The 16,364-nt window shown below is 36.8% G+C and overlaps 1 protein-coding gene across 1 annotated transcript; it reads left to right on the top strand.

Annotated features, from left to right (window-relative positions):
* Positions 1-9,957: 9,957 nt before the first annotated feature.
* Positions 9,958-11,499, top strand: KCNA10 (potassium voltage-gated channel subfamily A member 10; the record flags this gene model as incomplete). The annotated part of the gene is made up of 1 exon (XM_081325472.1): positions 9,958-11,499. The coding sequence occupies one exon, from the start codon at positions 9,958-9,960 to the stop codon at positions 11,497-11,499; it is 1,542 nt and encodes a 513-aa protein (XP_081181598.1).
* Between the last annotated feature and the right edge of the window lie 4,865 nt (positions 11,500-16,364).

Here is a 16,364-nt window from a genome sequence, read left to right as displayed (position 1 = left end):
TTTACTGCCTCTCGGATGAGCTGTTGAACAATATTTGAGGTGAGTTGCAGAATATTTTTATTGCATTTTTTTAAAAAGGAGCTTATTTGGAAATTTGAAGTAGCAGAAATGTAATAAAGATTGTAACAGACAAGACACTATAGGATTAGTAAAATAATCCCTCGTGAGATAATACAATTACTTTAAACTGAATTTTAACTGTGGATGCTTTTAATCTCCATCTAGATTGCTTATCTGACAATGTCTACACTTATAGACATCCAAATTCTATACCCAATTTAGAATAATCCATCTGGCACAGAAATTTAAATAACTTTTATTTTTTTTCTTCCTGATTACTTTGCAGAATTTTTAGTAATTTTCATTCTCTTGGCATTTATTAAATGATTGCAACCAATGCTTGATGAGGAAAATAAGGAAACAGATGGAATAGTTTTTATTATCCTGTGACACAAATTGATCTGGGATAAACAATATAATTAAAATATTCTACTAATATGAAGATTGATGCTTGCATCCCAGTGTTTCTATTTAGAATGCAAAAATCATCTTTGCAGTCTTCAATACCATTTTCTTATCTTTGATGTGTTCTACTGGGTGGTCAAATGTCTTACTGTTCATCAGTTACAAATGAATTAGGATCACTTAAATTTAAGGGCTTAACTGAACTGTTACACACAAAAGAGAAGCAGACAACATACCAACTCGTCTAAATTTGGGAAATAATTTACTTAGGGGTGTTACTTTGAATAATGCCTTCACCATGAGTACCATTCATAGGACACTTCCTGTGTTTTCTTGCATCCTAGTCAGGAATATTTGAAACACTAGTGAGGAATATAGGGGGTTTTTAGCAACAATAAAGGAAGGTATCATGGAAAAGAGAAATTAGGATAGAAATTAGCCATCTCCTCTCCCTGCTTCCAGCTGGGAAAACTATGGGCTGCATTTAACAGAGCTCCAGTGTTCCAAAGGGAGCAGGGCTAAGATATTTTATTTCATACCAAATTACTGAATAAAAGAAAAACAGTTTTAAGTATGTGACTTCAAAATTAGGAAGTATAATAAAAAGGGAGAAAATGAGAGAAAAAAGCCTGGGCAATTGCTATATAAAAAATGTTCATAAAATATGACCATATTGTTCCAAAGTTGATTTTTAGGAGGGTTTTTTTTCCCCCCAGAAAAAAACCTAATTCAAATGTGACAAAAAACAGACACTGTATCAACAATCCATTGCTGCGAATGGTGTGCTGGTTTGTCGATTCAGTAATATACAACAATTCTTGTTCAGATCCTCATGTTTGACAAATCAATAGATATTGATATCTGATGATTTCCCCCAGGGCTTTTTTTCTCATTGAACTGCTCAGAACGGAGTTTCGGCACCTTTTTTGGACGGAACCTTGTAGGGTAGGCAAGGCGGGTTGTATAACATGTGTGAGTTCCAGCACCTTTTTCTTTTACAAAAAAAGCACTGATTTCCCCTATTGGGAATATATCCAAGAAAAAAAAATGTTAACACATGGTAGTTGACCAAAAACCATATCAGCAATCTTAATTATGTTAGCTTGGATTAGAACAAGACCGAACTATATGAGTTAATGTTCCAACACTCCTCAGTTGCATCTCCATCAGGAAGGGAATAGTGATTCATTAACATACAGTAGAAACAAAGCTTTTTCTCTTTGTATCTGCTTCAGTTTAGGTCTGTAGGAAATTAACATCATGTTTTTATAGCAATTCACCACTGCTTTATCAAAAAAGGATATTTAGTTTCCTTAATTTGGAGGTCATATCCAGGCTCCCAGACCAAATAAGTAAGTAAGTAAGTAAGTAAGTAAGTAAGTAAGTAAGTAAGTAAGTAAATAAATAAATAAATAAATAAATAAATAAATAAATAAAATATGATTTTTATGCAAAAAGGAGAGAAAAAAGCTTGGGCAATTGCTGTATAAGAAATGTTCACAAAATGTGACCATATTGTTTCAAAGTTGATTTTTAGGGGTTTTTTTTCTTTTTATAGAAAAAAAACCCTAATTCAAATGTGACAAAAACAGATACTGTATCAACAATCCATTGTTGCAAATTGTGTGCTGGTTTGTCATTTCAGTGATATACAACATTTAATAGCTGCAATTAATTTCTTCACAATCTCGAATCACTTTGAAACTTCCAAAGCAACTATAACATCCGAACCAAATAGATGGAATCAGAAATGCTTGGATAGAATCAGCTACCAAAAAGTTTTTTTAAAAAAACCTATGAATACATTAATCAAGTAAGTTTTGGATCAGTAAAATAGCCAAGATGATACCAATAACGCAGTATTTTCCAGATATAGCTTGTGGCATTAAATGGAGGTGCTGAAAATAATACCACCCAAACACATACAGAGACATATCCCAATAGCTGTCAGAGTTTCGATGAGGTAAAAATAAGTTTCAAACTGATCCCAAGAGGAGCTGAATTCTGAATATCCCTATGTTAGCTAGTGGAAAAGCTGGGATAAAGGCCCAATGATAAGCTATTTTCATCTGTGTAATGAAAATCTTGTCAGAGAAATTAATTCAATTTCCTATAAATTCATTTGCAATAATGTGATGAAATAAACATAAGGACTCCAAAAGGTAAATCAATGTTGGAGTTATATTAATCTTAATTACAACTTTCTTATCCTCAGCACTCAAAGAAATCCTAGCTCATCTGTCTAAATTGTCTTCATTTGCCTCAAAAACTGGCAATCAGTTACAAATTACCAGTTGAGAAAGCCTCCTATGAATTTTTACACAGATATACAAAGGAGACATAATGTAACATTTCTATAATGAGATATGCTCTGGATACAGCGATATGGTGGGCTAGCTCCAGTGGTAGGATTCAAATACCTGAACAACTGGTTCTCTTATTGGATGCAGGCCTGGGCCTCCAAGGCCTAGAACAGACTTCTGGAAGTGGCATCCATGCACCTCCGGCAGGCTGTTCTATGCCTGGCAGGCCTCCTCCAGGCCTCCGAGGCCTAGACTGGACTTCCGGAAACAATGTGCATTCAGCTGGTTCTCCGCACTCAGCAAAATTTAGCTACTGATTTCTGTCGAACTGGTGCAAACTAGCTGAATCCCACCACTGGCTAACTCCCTTCTCACTCAAACTTCCACCCACAATCCTCCTGCTATACCTCCCACACTTGGGAAGAATCTCTTTGTTACTCTATCATCTTCCACTTCTTTCTAGAAAAAAGTCCTTCTCTGCATACTTTATTCGAGAAGAATGAAGAGGCAAAACAAATCTTCTGACTTTCTTGGTAGCTTGACCAAATAGGAAATACAGGTAGTCCTGAACTTATGACCACAATTGAACTCAGAATATCCATTGCTAAGCCAGACAGTGTTAAGCAAGTTTTGCCCCACTTTACGACTAATCTTACCACAGTTATTAAGTGAATCACTCAGCTGAGTCACTGTAAACGGTTCATAATACAGTTGTTAAGTGAATCTGGCTTCCCCATTGACTTTGCTTGTCGGAAGTTCACAAAAGGTGATCACATGATCCCAGATCACAGCAACTGTCATAAATACATGCCAGTTGCCAAGCCATGGGGATGCTGAAATAGTTGTAAGTATCACAAAAAAGGTCATACATCACTTTTTTCAGTGCTGTTGTAACTTCAAGCGGTCATTAAACAAATGGTTGTAAGTTGAGGAGCACCTGTAAAAGGATGCTAGCATAAAGTCATTTCTTCAGAATGGGAGAATCAATCCAATAGAAATGCAAAGCCTTACTATGAATACTAAAGTTAAAGAACTGCTGAGAGTTGAAGTCAAATGGAGAAAGGCAAGGCAAGGCAGGCTGAACTCTGCAAGGTGCATCTCAATTGCTCCTCTCAGCCAGGAATATATAGAGTACATGCAAAACAAGACACTACTTTCCAAGAGCTCAAATAATTCTATCTGGACTGCTATCTTTTTCTTGGGGATTGAGGCTTTGCTTACCTGACTTTGTACCAGCTCTTTAAAGCTGCTTTGCTTCTTCCGTGAGAAAGCAGGTATAATAAAACAATTCAACTTTGGAAACACAAAATTAATGATGTTTGTATTGAGAAGAAACTAAAGATCACTTCCTGGGAAGAAATGGTGAACTGAAAATGGATCCACTTGATCACAGTGGAATGAAGAGTCAAATACCAGCTGCTTGTAATTCCACTATAGACAAGGTGTAGATCTGAGATGTGAGCTGATTCTACTTTATTGTAAGCCTACATTAACAGAATATTGCAAGTCTGAAAGTAAAAATCTTTCCCTGCTACTTTTATCTGCCTGATCAATTAGGGTGGATCCTTCCTAAGTTTCTTCCTCTGGGGGTTCCCCTTTCTTTTGTCTGATTATTTCCTAGGCAGCATCTCTTCTCTTTATCCCTGAATGAAATTTTCACTTACTATTACAGAACATATACGTAGATCGACATATTTTACAGTACCGGCTGTGTTTCCTTCAATCCTTAGCAAAGGAAATTTAAAATACAAGTAGTAAATAGCAAAAGGGTGGCTGAAACTTTGATTTTAAAAAGTTGCAAATGGACTAAGAATCCAGATAAATTTGAAACAAGATTTTGGAATTAATTATAAGATTCTTTATCATGAAAAAAATACTTTCATTTTGATTTTTTTTTAATGATAGGCTGGGACTTTGAAAATTGGACACTAGAGGGAACTAGAAGGAACTACTAGACAATAAAAGAACACTTAAATTTGACTTAATGGAGCAAAATATTTTAACATTGGACTAACTGAAAGATATTTTTGAACAATGTGCCCATGAGTGAATTTTGACAGGAGTGTCTGCCTCTATAAACAGATTGTGTTCAAAGGATGTTTTGGAAGAGGAACAAGATTTTCCAGACAAGTTAGACTGATCTGAAAGTGGATTTAAAAAGGACAAGCTGCAAGAATAATAGGGGAAAAAGATGCTACACCATATGTACAAAAGAAACAGACTGAGGTCTTAATTGAAAGGGATACAAATAACAAATCACAAATTTTCTTATATTGGATTCACAAAAGAGGCTTCTTAAAGCTTTAAGAATTTTGTGATACGGGACAAAGAAAATTGAAAAAAAAAGTTTTAGGACATTATTTGAAGGAACTAAAGAGCAAAGTTATTAAAAGACAGGAATATAAAGTTGGTTGATTTGAACGTAAAGTTGACTTATCTCCCCACCTCTCCCCTTTCCCTTTCCTAGTTTAGCCTTCTGATCCGGCCTTTCCCGGCAAAAAATATTAATGGTAGGAATTTGCTTCTGTTGAAGTACAGTTGGCAAGTCTTCAGTCTTTTTCAGCTGCCCAGCTTCACAGGATTAACTATGGCACAATCTGTTTCCTCTTACCTGGGTAGTTCTCTCTCTCTCTCTCCATAATCTAATTATATGTGTCTGTTTGGCCCTGCGCATTTAATTTTTTTAACTATAGGCCTATTTAAACTGTTTATGTTAAAATCCTATACAGGTAGTTCTTGACTTTCAACAGTTCATTTAGTGAGCGTTCAAAATTACAACACTGAAAAAAGTGACTTATGACCGCTTTTCACACTTGCAATCTTTGCAGCATCCCCATAGTCACGTGACCAAAATTCAGACCCTTGGCAACGGATTTGATACTTATGACGGTTGCAGTGTCCTGAAGTCATGCGATCCCCTTTTGCAGCCTTCTGACAAGAAAGCCAGACTCACTTAAGAACCATGTTACTAATTTATCAACTGCAGTGATTCACTTAAGAGCGATGGCAGGAAAGGTCGTAAAATGTGGCAAAATTCACCGAACAACTGTCTCGCTTAGCAGTGGAAATTTTGGGCACAATTGTGGTCGTACTTCTAGGACTACCTATATATATTCTCAGGGCTTTTTTTTGTCATAGAACGCCCAGAACGGAGCTCTGGCACCTTTTTGGGATAGAATCTTGTAGGATAGGCAAGGCAGGTTGTATGACGTGTGAGTTCCGGCACCTTTTTTTTTTTTAACAAAAAAGCACTGTATATTCTCATTAAGAACCAGTTCCTCCAAACTGCATCCATTTATAGCATCTGCTGTTTCTTTAGTCTGCGGTAATCAAAGCAGAACCTTCTCTATACACGAACTTCTTAAAAAACTTCTCCATGGACTTCTCAAAACAGATAATGTGGAAAATAACTGCTGTTTTTGCCCCTGGTCTAGATTCCAGACAGTGATGCTTCCCCAAAGGCTTGCGTGTGGAGAGGTCTGAACTCATATGAATGAAGAACAAAGGGTTTGGGCTGCTGAGCCCAGCCTGAGTCTTGAATTTAGGTACTAGCAATGTCTTCCAGAAGACAGGAGAGTTTCTGTGTTATAGCACTGGCTACAGTTGCCGTGGTGGTGCAGTGGTTAGAATGCAGTATTACAGGCTAATTCTGCCCACTGCCAAGGGTTCGATCCTGATCAGCTCAAGGTAGACTCAGCCTTTCATCCTTCCAAGATCAATAAAATGAGGACCCAGATTGTTGGGGGGCAATATGCTGACTCTGTAAACTGCTTAGAGAGGACTGTAAAGCACTGTGAAACGGTATATAAGTCTCAGTGTTGTGGCTATGGCTACAGCTCCCAATTCTTCAACATTAACCATGACACATTCTTCTCTATTTTTGCCCTGGTATCTCCTTCTCTATATCTAATTATATCTGTTTGGCCCTGTTCATTTAATTTAAATATGATAGAGACATATTTATGACTCAAATTGATCTTCCCATATGTTTCTTCATCATTGTGCCAAATTATTTTTAAGTTGTGAGACATGTAAATGGGATGTGGGAGAAGGGACAGGCAGCAGTCTCAGAAAAGCAATAAATACAAAAGTTTCAAAAATGCCCTGATTTGCTTTGTCTGCTGACTGGTGATGCACCAAGTGGGAGATGGCAGAAGCAGAAAGCAATAATAATAATAATAATAATAATAATAATAATAATAATAATAATAATAATAATAATAATAATAATAATAATAATAATGATGATGATGATGATGTTGGAAGGGACCTTGGAGGTCATCTAGTCCAACCCCCTGCTCAGGCAGGAAACCTTATACCATTTCAGGCAAATGGCTGTCTAGTCTCTTCTTAAAAACCTCCAGTGTTGGAACATTCACAGCTTCTGGAGGCAGGTTGTTCCACTGGTTAATTGTTCTAACTGTCAGGAAGTTTCTCCTTAGTTCTAGGTTGCTTCTCTCCTTGATTAGTTTCCATCCGTTGCTTCTTGTCCTGCTTTCAGGTGCTTTGGAGAATAGCTTGACTCCCTCTTCTTTGTGGTAGCGTGTATTTGTCATGAATGCCACACCTGGAAAACTAGACATTATTTGACTGGAAGTCATAACAGCATTAAGGAATGCAAAACAGTAGCTAATCTTATGCTGGTATTTTTTCATGCCAATGCATCTGTTGGTAGGAGTGCCTTCTTAAATCAGTAGTGAGAAAACAGCCAAAGATACTGAGATACCCAATATATTGTTTGGGCTTTCAGGTTTCTCTACTTAAATCCAATAAGGCAATGAGCCAAAAAAACCTCCTGTTTTTTTCCTTTGCTTGAAAAAGAAAATGATCTGGATGCCCCTTTATGCCATCTCTTCTTCAAGCTCACTTTAGATACAAAGTTAAGGAGCAGGGTATAAATTGCCTTGTTTATCACAGGGAACTAAGGCAAAATTCTTCATAAAGGAATAAGCGTCCCCTTGATTCCACTGTTTTTTTTAATTCTCTATTCCCTTTTTCTCATTTTTTCCCCTCCTAGTCCTTAAGACAACTAAGGGAGAAAAATTCTGCCCCAGTTGTTAGATCATGAAATGGTGTGCTGCCCCCACTGCCAATCCTTAGTAATGAGCCTGATGAACCTGTTGTCCTTAATTATCTATGGCAGATAGCAAAATAATTAGCAGATTCCCTTGGCACCATTTCCATTCCACCAAGCATCACCTGCCAGCAGGAAAACAACTATTAATTAAAACTAACTAATTTGAGGTGAAGAAGGGTTGAGTAAATTTAGCTGAACACTTAGTAAGGCAGCTTTCGCTGCTTGTCAGGTTGTTTGATTAACAGGTCATAGGCATGAAGGGTGAAACGGGATGGAAATATTTCAGTTCTCTCTTCCAATCCTTCCACTGATAGCCCTCAACTTACAACCTCAATTGAGTCTAAAATTTCTGTTGCTACTGTAAGTGAAAAATTTGTTAAGTGAGTTTTGCCCCATTGTACATCTTTTTCTTGCCACATTTGTTAAATGAATCACTGCAATTTTTTAATTAGTAACATGATTGTTAAGTGAATCTGGGACTTTTTGCTTGGCAAAAAGTCCCAAAAGATGATCAATTGATCCTGGGACACTGCAATGGTCATGTGAACCATTTTTGGAAAACAGCAAACACCAAAACATTAACTTCTGTAGCAGTAAAAACAACTACAAAATACTTCTGATAGAGGTGGATCAAAGTCAGAGCTTAAAATGCTTATATGAACTTCACAATTTCTATACAAGTCAACATCTGAAAGAATAAATGAAAATCCCTGTGTAGAGTAATCCTTCCAGTTTTTAAAATCTGCCATTCTTCTTTATTCCAGCACTAAATAGGCTACTTGAATTCTTTCCCAAATGTATTTAAATTAATTTAGGTAAAGGTAAAGGTAAAGGTTCCCCCGCACATGCGTGCTAGTCGTTTCCAACTCTAGGGGCTGGTGCTCATCTCCGTTTCAAAGCCGAAGAGCCAGCGCTTGTCCGAGGACGTCTCCGTGGTCATGTGGCCGGCATGACTAGACGCCAAAGGTGCACGGAACGCTGTTACCTTCCCACCACAGTGGTCCCTATTTTTCTACTTGCATTTTTACGTGCTTTCGAACTGCTAGGTTGGCAGAAGCTGAGACGAGTAACAGGCACTCACTCCGTTACGCGGCACTCGGGATTCGACCCGCCAAACTGCCAACCTTCTGATCGACAAGCTCAGCGTCCTAACCCACTGAGCCACCGCATCCCTTTAAATTAATTTAGTACTGCAAAATTTCCATAACTGAGAAGTTTGTTAAATATTGGTATCACTGAATTATCAAACCTACTGTATTATTTTACTGTGGGCCTATGAGTGTTACTTGGAAATTATTTGTGTTAAGAATGCAATATGTATTAATGCTAAGAGCCAGTGTTCATAACTTCATCAGTTTGTAGCATCTGCAAACTGTAGCATTTCTTTAGCCTGTGGTAACCAAAGCAGAACCTTCACAAATATACTTCTAAAAACTCATCATGTGAAAATGTTGACTTCTGCTTGTGGTCAAGATAAGTGTTTCCCATAGGTGAACAATCCATTCGTTCCCCGCTTACTTAAAATAAAAAAAAGATGCATGCATATGCAAATATCTGAACTATAAACTGGTAATGGAGGGTAAGCTTCCATTTCTTACCGCAACCTATTCCATGATATTCTTTGAATATAAGTAGTAAAAAATATATGTGAGGCAGAATTTAAAATACAATATAAAAAGCCCTTTATTGCAGTAAACTCACTTTGAATTTGCCAATTTAAAAGAAGTATCTACAGTTCTCATAGATCAATAAAGATATTATAGTTCATGGATTGCTGGTATCCATCCAAGAACTGTCTTTGTAAAACTTTATAACCTTGGGTATTGTAAATTATCCTGGAAGAACCATAGCTATAACAAAATATGCATTCCAAATATCTACAAGAATCCTCTTTTACAAAAAAAATATTCTGTTTGTTTAAAGAATTATTTTCAACCCAGATTTATTTCAATCTTTGCAAGCAAAGCATGCACACACACACACACACACACACACACACACACACAAACATAAATCCTTTCTTCCTCTCCATTTGCAGATAGCGTGGGAAAGACACCGCCTATTGGTATCTAACCTGGGCATTTAGGCTGCTCACCTGATTGATCCCGTGTAATGGATGTGTCCACTTGGAAAGAAATGGAGGTGGCACTGGTTAATTTTGACAACACTGATGAAATAATGGAAGAGCCTTGTTTTTCAAGTGACCTCAGTGCTGCTGAGCAACTGCACAAAGGGCATTCCAGCTGTGCCAGCCTTCTGTCCAACTGGAGAATACTCATCAACAATGAGAACACCAACAATGAAACCATATTCTCCAAATTGTCTGCTGAGTTTTGTGACCATTTGGGGTCAGAGAATGGGGCCATGGATGAGGGTCACCAGAGGGTAATAATCAACATTGCTGGATTGAAATTTGAGACACAACTCAAGACACTTCATCAGTTTCCAGATACCCTACTTGGAGACCCTGAGAAAAGAATACATTATTTTGATTCCATGAGAAATGAGTACTTCTTTGACAGAAATAGGCCTAGTTTTGATGGGATACTGTACTATTATCAGTCTGGGGGTAGAATTCGAAGACCAGCTAATGTCCCTATAGATGTCTTTGCTGATGAAATCACTTTCTATGAACTGGGTGAAGAAGCGATGGATCAGTTCAGAGAAGATGAAGGCTACATTAAGGACCCTATCACTCTGTTGCCATCCAATGACTTTCATAGACAGTTCTGGTTGCTCTTCGAGTACCCTGAAAGCTCAAGTGCAGCCAGGGGTGTGGCTTTGGTGTCAGTTTTGGTCATTGTCATTTCTATTATTATTTTCTGCATAGAGACCTTACCTGAATTCAGAGATGAGAAGGAGCTAAAGCATGAAAATAATAATGTAACCAAAGCTATTATGGTATCTAATACTTTCACAGATCCTTTCTTCATTATAGAAACTGCTTGCATCATTTGGTTCTCCTTTGAACTTCTTGTCAGATTTATTGTTTGCCCCAGCAAAACTGAGTTCTTCAGAAATATTATGAATATCATTGACATTGTATCCATCATTCCATATTTTGTGACTCTTACTACTGAGTTGATTCAACATAGTGAGCTGAATGGCCAGCAGAATATGTCTTTGGCCATCCTCAGGATTATCCGCCTGGTCAGAGTATTCCGCATCTTCAAGCTTTCTCGGCACTCCAAGGGGCTACAAATCTTGGGACAGACCCTCAAGGCCAGCATGAGGGAACTTGGCTTGCTCGTCTTCTTTCTTTTCATTGGAGTCATATTGTTTTCTAGTGCCATCTACTTTGCAGAGGTGGATGAACCACAGTCACATTTCTCCAGCATACCTGATGGTTTCTGGTGGGCTGTGGTCACCATGACGACTGTTGGCTATGGAGACATGTGCCCTACCTCCCTGGGAGGAAAGATAGTGGGGGCTCTGTGTGCTATAGCAGGGGTGCTCACCATCGCACTCCCTGTGCCAGTCATTGTGTCCAATTTTAATTATTTCTACCACAGGGAGACAGAAAATGAAGAAAGACAAGTCCTACCTAGAGAGATAGAAAAAATACTAACTAATGCAGTCACAGGAAATGGGAGTATAGATTCCCTGAATATTACAGATGAAAACTTTTCTCAAGAAAAGAAAAAAAAGTTTTGAATACTCAACACACTGAGAGAATTCAGGGGCACTGACTGATTGATTGACTGACTGACTGCTATATCATGCCCACACTGTGTAACTCTGCTCCCCTCTCTTTACATAACATAATTTTGGTCTTCAAGATGTTTGTTTTTACTTTCTGATTTCTTCTGACATTCTTAAATAAATAGGTTTCCTGTTTCTGTCACCGTCACCTAACATTCTGGTTCTTTTTTTTTGTAATCTATCATTCTAAAGCTGTTTTCTTCCTTGTTTGCTTTGATATCAATGGTTTCTGAATATAAGAATCTGTGAATTGTGTATAACTTCTTTTTAAAAAACACACTACCTTGTAATGCTGCCTGAATCTCACACATTCAGGAGGACCCTTCTTTTCATAACTCTTAGTCCAGACCTAGCAGATGGAAAGGTCTGGAAGAGTTACTTCAGTGCCAAAGTTGATTTAATAGAGGCAACTGCTTGAGACAGCAAATACCTTTTCAGTGAACTGCTTCTTGTTGTTTCTTGTTAGTCTTTGAGTGCTACTGATCCAACCCATACTCTGTGTGTGTGTGTGTGTGTGTGTGTGTGTGTGTATACATCCTTATATATTCTTAAATGTTCTCATTAAAATCAGTGAAACTGGTTAATTATCTTAATTATTTCAATGAGCCTTTTCAAAGCATTAATCCAGCCTAATATATAATGTTTTACAATGTAAAATTGGGGTGGGGCTTTGATCACATGGGTGAGGTCACCATCCTGACTTTTTTGACCTCCTGCTTGTTGGAAAACCAGGTAGAAGAAAGATGAAGAAATGTAGCCTATAGCTCATAGCTTGACTATGAACTTCCTGAGTGTTGCTTCTGAATAGACATGTAGAGAATGACCTTGTAAGTCAGAGAAATAGAGGGAAACTTATAGTATCAAATCTGAGCATTGCCTTTAAACATAATTGTATAATCTCTTATATATATATATATATATATATATATATATATATATATATATATATATATATATATATATATATATATATATATATATATATATATATATATATATATATATATATATATATATATATATATATATATATATATATATATATATATATATATATATATATATATATATATATATATATATATATATATATATATATATATATATATATATATATATATGACAAATGCTTGTTAACTCTTAGATTACCTTGCTAGGCCCCAAACATGGGACAAATCTTTATCTCCTGTGTCAGCCTATCCTGTGTCAGCCTTTATCTCCTGTGTCAGGATAGGCTGACACAGGAGATAAAGATTTGTCCCATGTTTGGGGCCTAGCAAGGTAATCTAAGAGTTAACAAGCATTTGTCATATATCTCCCCTGCTTCTCTGCTAGCAAAGCGAGAGAGATCCTGTGGCTCAAGGTAAAAACAACTGCCTAATGTGCAATCAGCCCAGGTTCGAATCTCAGAAGGGTATGGCTGACTGATGAAAACTAATAAGTTTGAAATGCATATTAGTCTCCCTTAATTCTTTGTTAGCAATTTAAAATTTACATATATACATATACATATACAAGGGACGCGGTGGCTCAGTGGGTTAGGACGCTGAGCTTGTCGATCGGAAGGTCGGCAGTTTGGCGGGTCGAATCCCGAGTGCCGCGTAACAGAGTGAGCGCCTGTTACTCGTCCCAGCTTCTGCCCACCTAGCAGTTCGAAAGCACGTAAAAATGCAAGTAGACAAATAGGGACCACTACGGTGGGAAGGTAACAGCGTTCCGTGCGCCTTTGGCGTCTAGTCATGCCGGCCACATGACCACGGAGACGTCCTCGGACAAGCGCTGGCTCTTCGGCTATGAAACGGAGATGAGCACCGGCCCCTAGAGTCGGAAACGACTAGCACGCATGTGCGGGGGAACCTTTACCTTTACCTTTACCTTATATACATATACATATACATATACATATACATATACATATACATATACATATACATATACATATACATATACATATACATATACATATACATATACATATACATATACATATACATATACATATACATATACATATATATATATATTACATCACATTCTGAAAACACAATGCACAAGAAAATATATCTAACCACAATTCTTTTTTAGAACTGTATATATATATATATATAACAGGGACGCGGTGGCTCAGTGGGTTAGGACGCTGAGCTTGTCGATCAGAAGGTCGGCAGTTTGGCGGGTCGAATCCCGAGTGCCGCGTAACAGAGTGAGCGCCTGTTACTCGTCCCAGCTTCTGCCCACCTAGCAGTTCGAAAGCATGTAAAAATGCAAGTAGAAAAATAGGGACCACTATGGTGGGAAGGTAACAGCGTTCCGTGCGCCTTTAGCGTCTAGTCATGCCGGCCACATGACCACGGAGACGTCCTCGGACAAGCGCTGGCTCTTCGGCTATGAAACGGAGATGAGCACCGGCCCCTAGAGTCGGAAACGACTAGCACGCATGTGCGGGGGAACCTTTACCTTTACCTTATATATATATATATATATATATATATATATATATATATATATATATATATATATATATATATATATATATATATATATATATATATATATATATATATATATATATATATATATATATATATATATATATATATATATATACAGTTCTAAAAAAGAATTGTGGTTAGATATATTTTCTTGTGCATTGTGTTTTCAGAATGTGATGTATCTAAGTATGTTTCTGTCCTTTTGTTTAACACTGCACTCATTCCAATCTGCTTTTGTCAGTCCTTCCACAGTATCTACTCCTGTCCTTGTTTCTGCTCAATTATTTGTGTCATCTGGCCATTCCTTCTCAGGTTACAATTTTATACATTTTTATCTATGGGGTTAATTGAGTAGACATGTATACAGTCATGCTGTCAGTCAATTTTAGACCTCTTTTTCATGCAGTATACATACCAGTATGTATGTGTATTTTCCTTTCCTCTTTGGAGGAAAATACATGTAAGTTCCATAAATGTGAAGTCTTCAAACAATTAAAAGCATTGAACATTTGCATGTGGCTAAACAGAATTAATATGAACAAAAAAAAAGTTGTTTCAGTCATTTATATTTATCATTGAAATAGAGAACTACGGTACATTTGTCATTTCATGACAGCACATATCGGGCACATTTAAGTCAGAGGAAGTCACAAAATTAGCATGGAACTAATCAGAAATAAAATGAATTCAGAAGAGGCTGCATGAAAAGCCTTTGTAGAAAGAAAGAACATTTCCGAAACCCAAGAAGTTTCCACATTTCTTTTTAGTCCCTTAACCTATTTCTTTTAGTGTGCCATTATCATTTATTTGACATCAGTGAATACTTACTGTGCTTTAATGCTGTCTATTCTTACGTGTATCCAATTTAAATAGCCACAGCGTTTGATAGATTCTTCAAAGTTCTGATTCTTCCTAGCCCACAGAGAACTGTGAAGATAGTAAGATAGAGCTATGTGCACGCCACTGCAAGTGCTTTTGTAAACCATACACTGTCTCCTTAAAATAAAAATCTCAATAAATCTAAATCTAAATCCTTCTGCAGAAGGCAAACAAAAATAAATTTGATAATTATGGTGGCTGCAGTTGATCAGAAGTTGATAGGCAGCCAGTCTGTTGGTGATAGATTTTCAGATGGTCATTACATGCCCAATAGCCATCTGAACTGTCTTTAGGAGATGAATTAAGATGGAAGGAAGAGAATAATATATTTATCTTTAAAGGAATATTTCTAATCCAGGTGTGCACTGGAAAATAGCAAAAATCTGAAACAAACACTTCTAGAAATAAATAGCCATGGGTACTAAAACTGTCTCCTAAGAAACAATGCACTGGAATTTGTGGCTTGCTTCTGTAGTGTCTTCTTTCACTGCTGATTACAATTATAAAGGCTTTCCTTTTTACATCACCTCATTTTTATTTCAATCTTCTGGAAATCCTTCCCATACAAGATGGTAGAATTATGGGAGAGTTAACTAGATAACAGATGTGTATTTAGAATTTAGATTTAGCTGATTAGCGATCTGGCATTATTCATCGAAAGATAGATGATAGATAGGTAGATACAGATACATTTTTCTTAACATGTCCAGTTGCAATAATAACAATAATAATAATTATATACTTCAATTTTGTTTAGAAATATGCATGCTAGGTCATGCATTCAACCTATTTAACTCACCTCTAAATTACAAAAATGTGTAACTGACTTTAAAAATAATAACAACAATAAAATCAATGCCTTCCTGGATGTCAAGTATATGCTGAAAGCAAATACACAAAGGTCAGTCTAACACCAAAAACTCAGTGAATTAAAAGTAGGAAATGGCAAATATATTGTCCTCCTTACTACTGCATTATGTTTGAATTTAAGCTGTTTTGCTGATTATAGAATTGTAGAAGTAGACAAAGCGTGATCACATTCAATGAACAGCTGTGAAAAAATATATATTTAGGATAGTGACATCCAAACTTTAGCTTTGTTATACTGATTCAGAGAAATGTCTTATCTATAGAAACTTCCTCTCAAAAGGTCAATAGAAATATTTGTTATCCAGATAAATCCACCTACCCATCTGCCACAGGATGCTTCCTTTACCCAAACACATCATAAATAAATCTGCAAGGCAGACATATCTGGAAATGGTGGCAACATAGCCATCTGTTCTTCTGATTTTCTGGGGTTTTCTAATCCATAGCCTACCAATACAAAAGAGAGAGAAAAATAAGCTAGTGAAACATTGCAAACCTGACCTCTAAATTACAAAAATGCAAAACCTGAGTTTTTCTAAAAGTAACAATATAATTGTATAACTAAGAAATCACTTT

Source organism: Vipera berus (assembly GCF_964194415.1).
Source record: "Vipera berus genome assembly, chromosome: 3".
Lineage (NCBI taxonomy): Eukaryota > Metazoa > Chordata > Lepidosauria > Squamata > Viperidae > Vipera > Vipera berus.
Note: the sequence above shows the minus strand (reverse complement) of the source record. Positions and strands in the feature narration are given on the sequence as shown.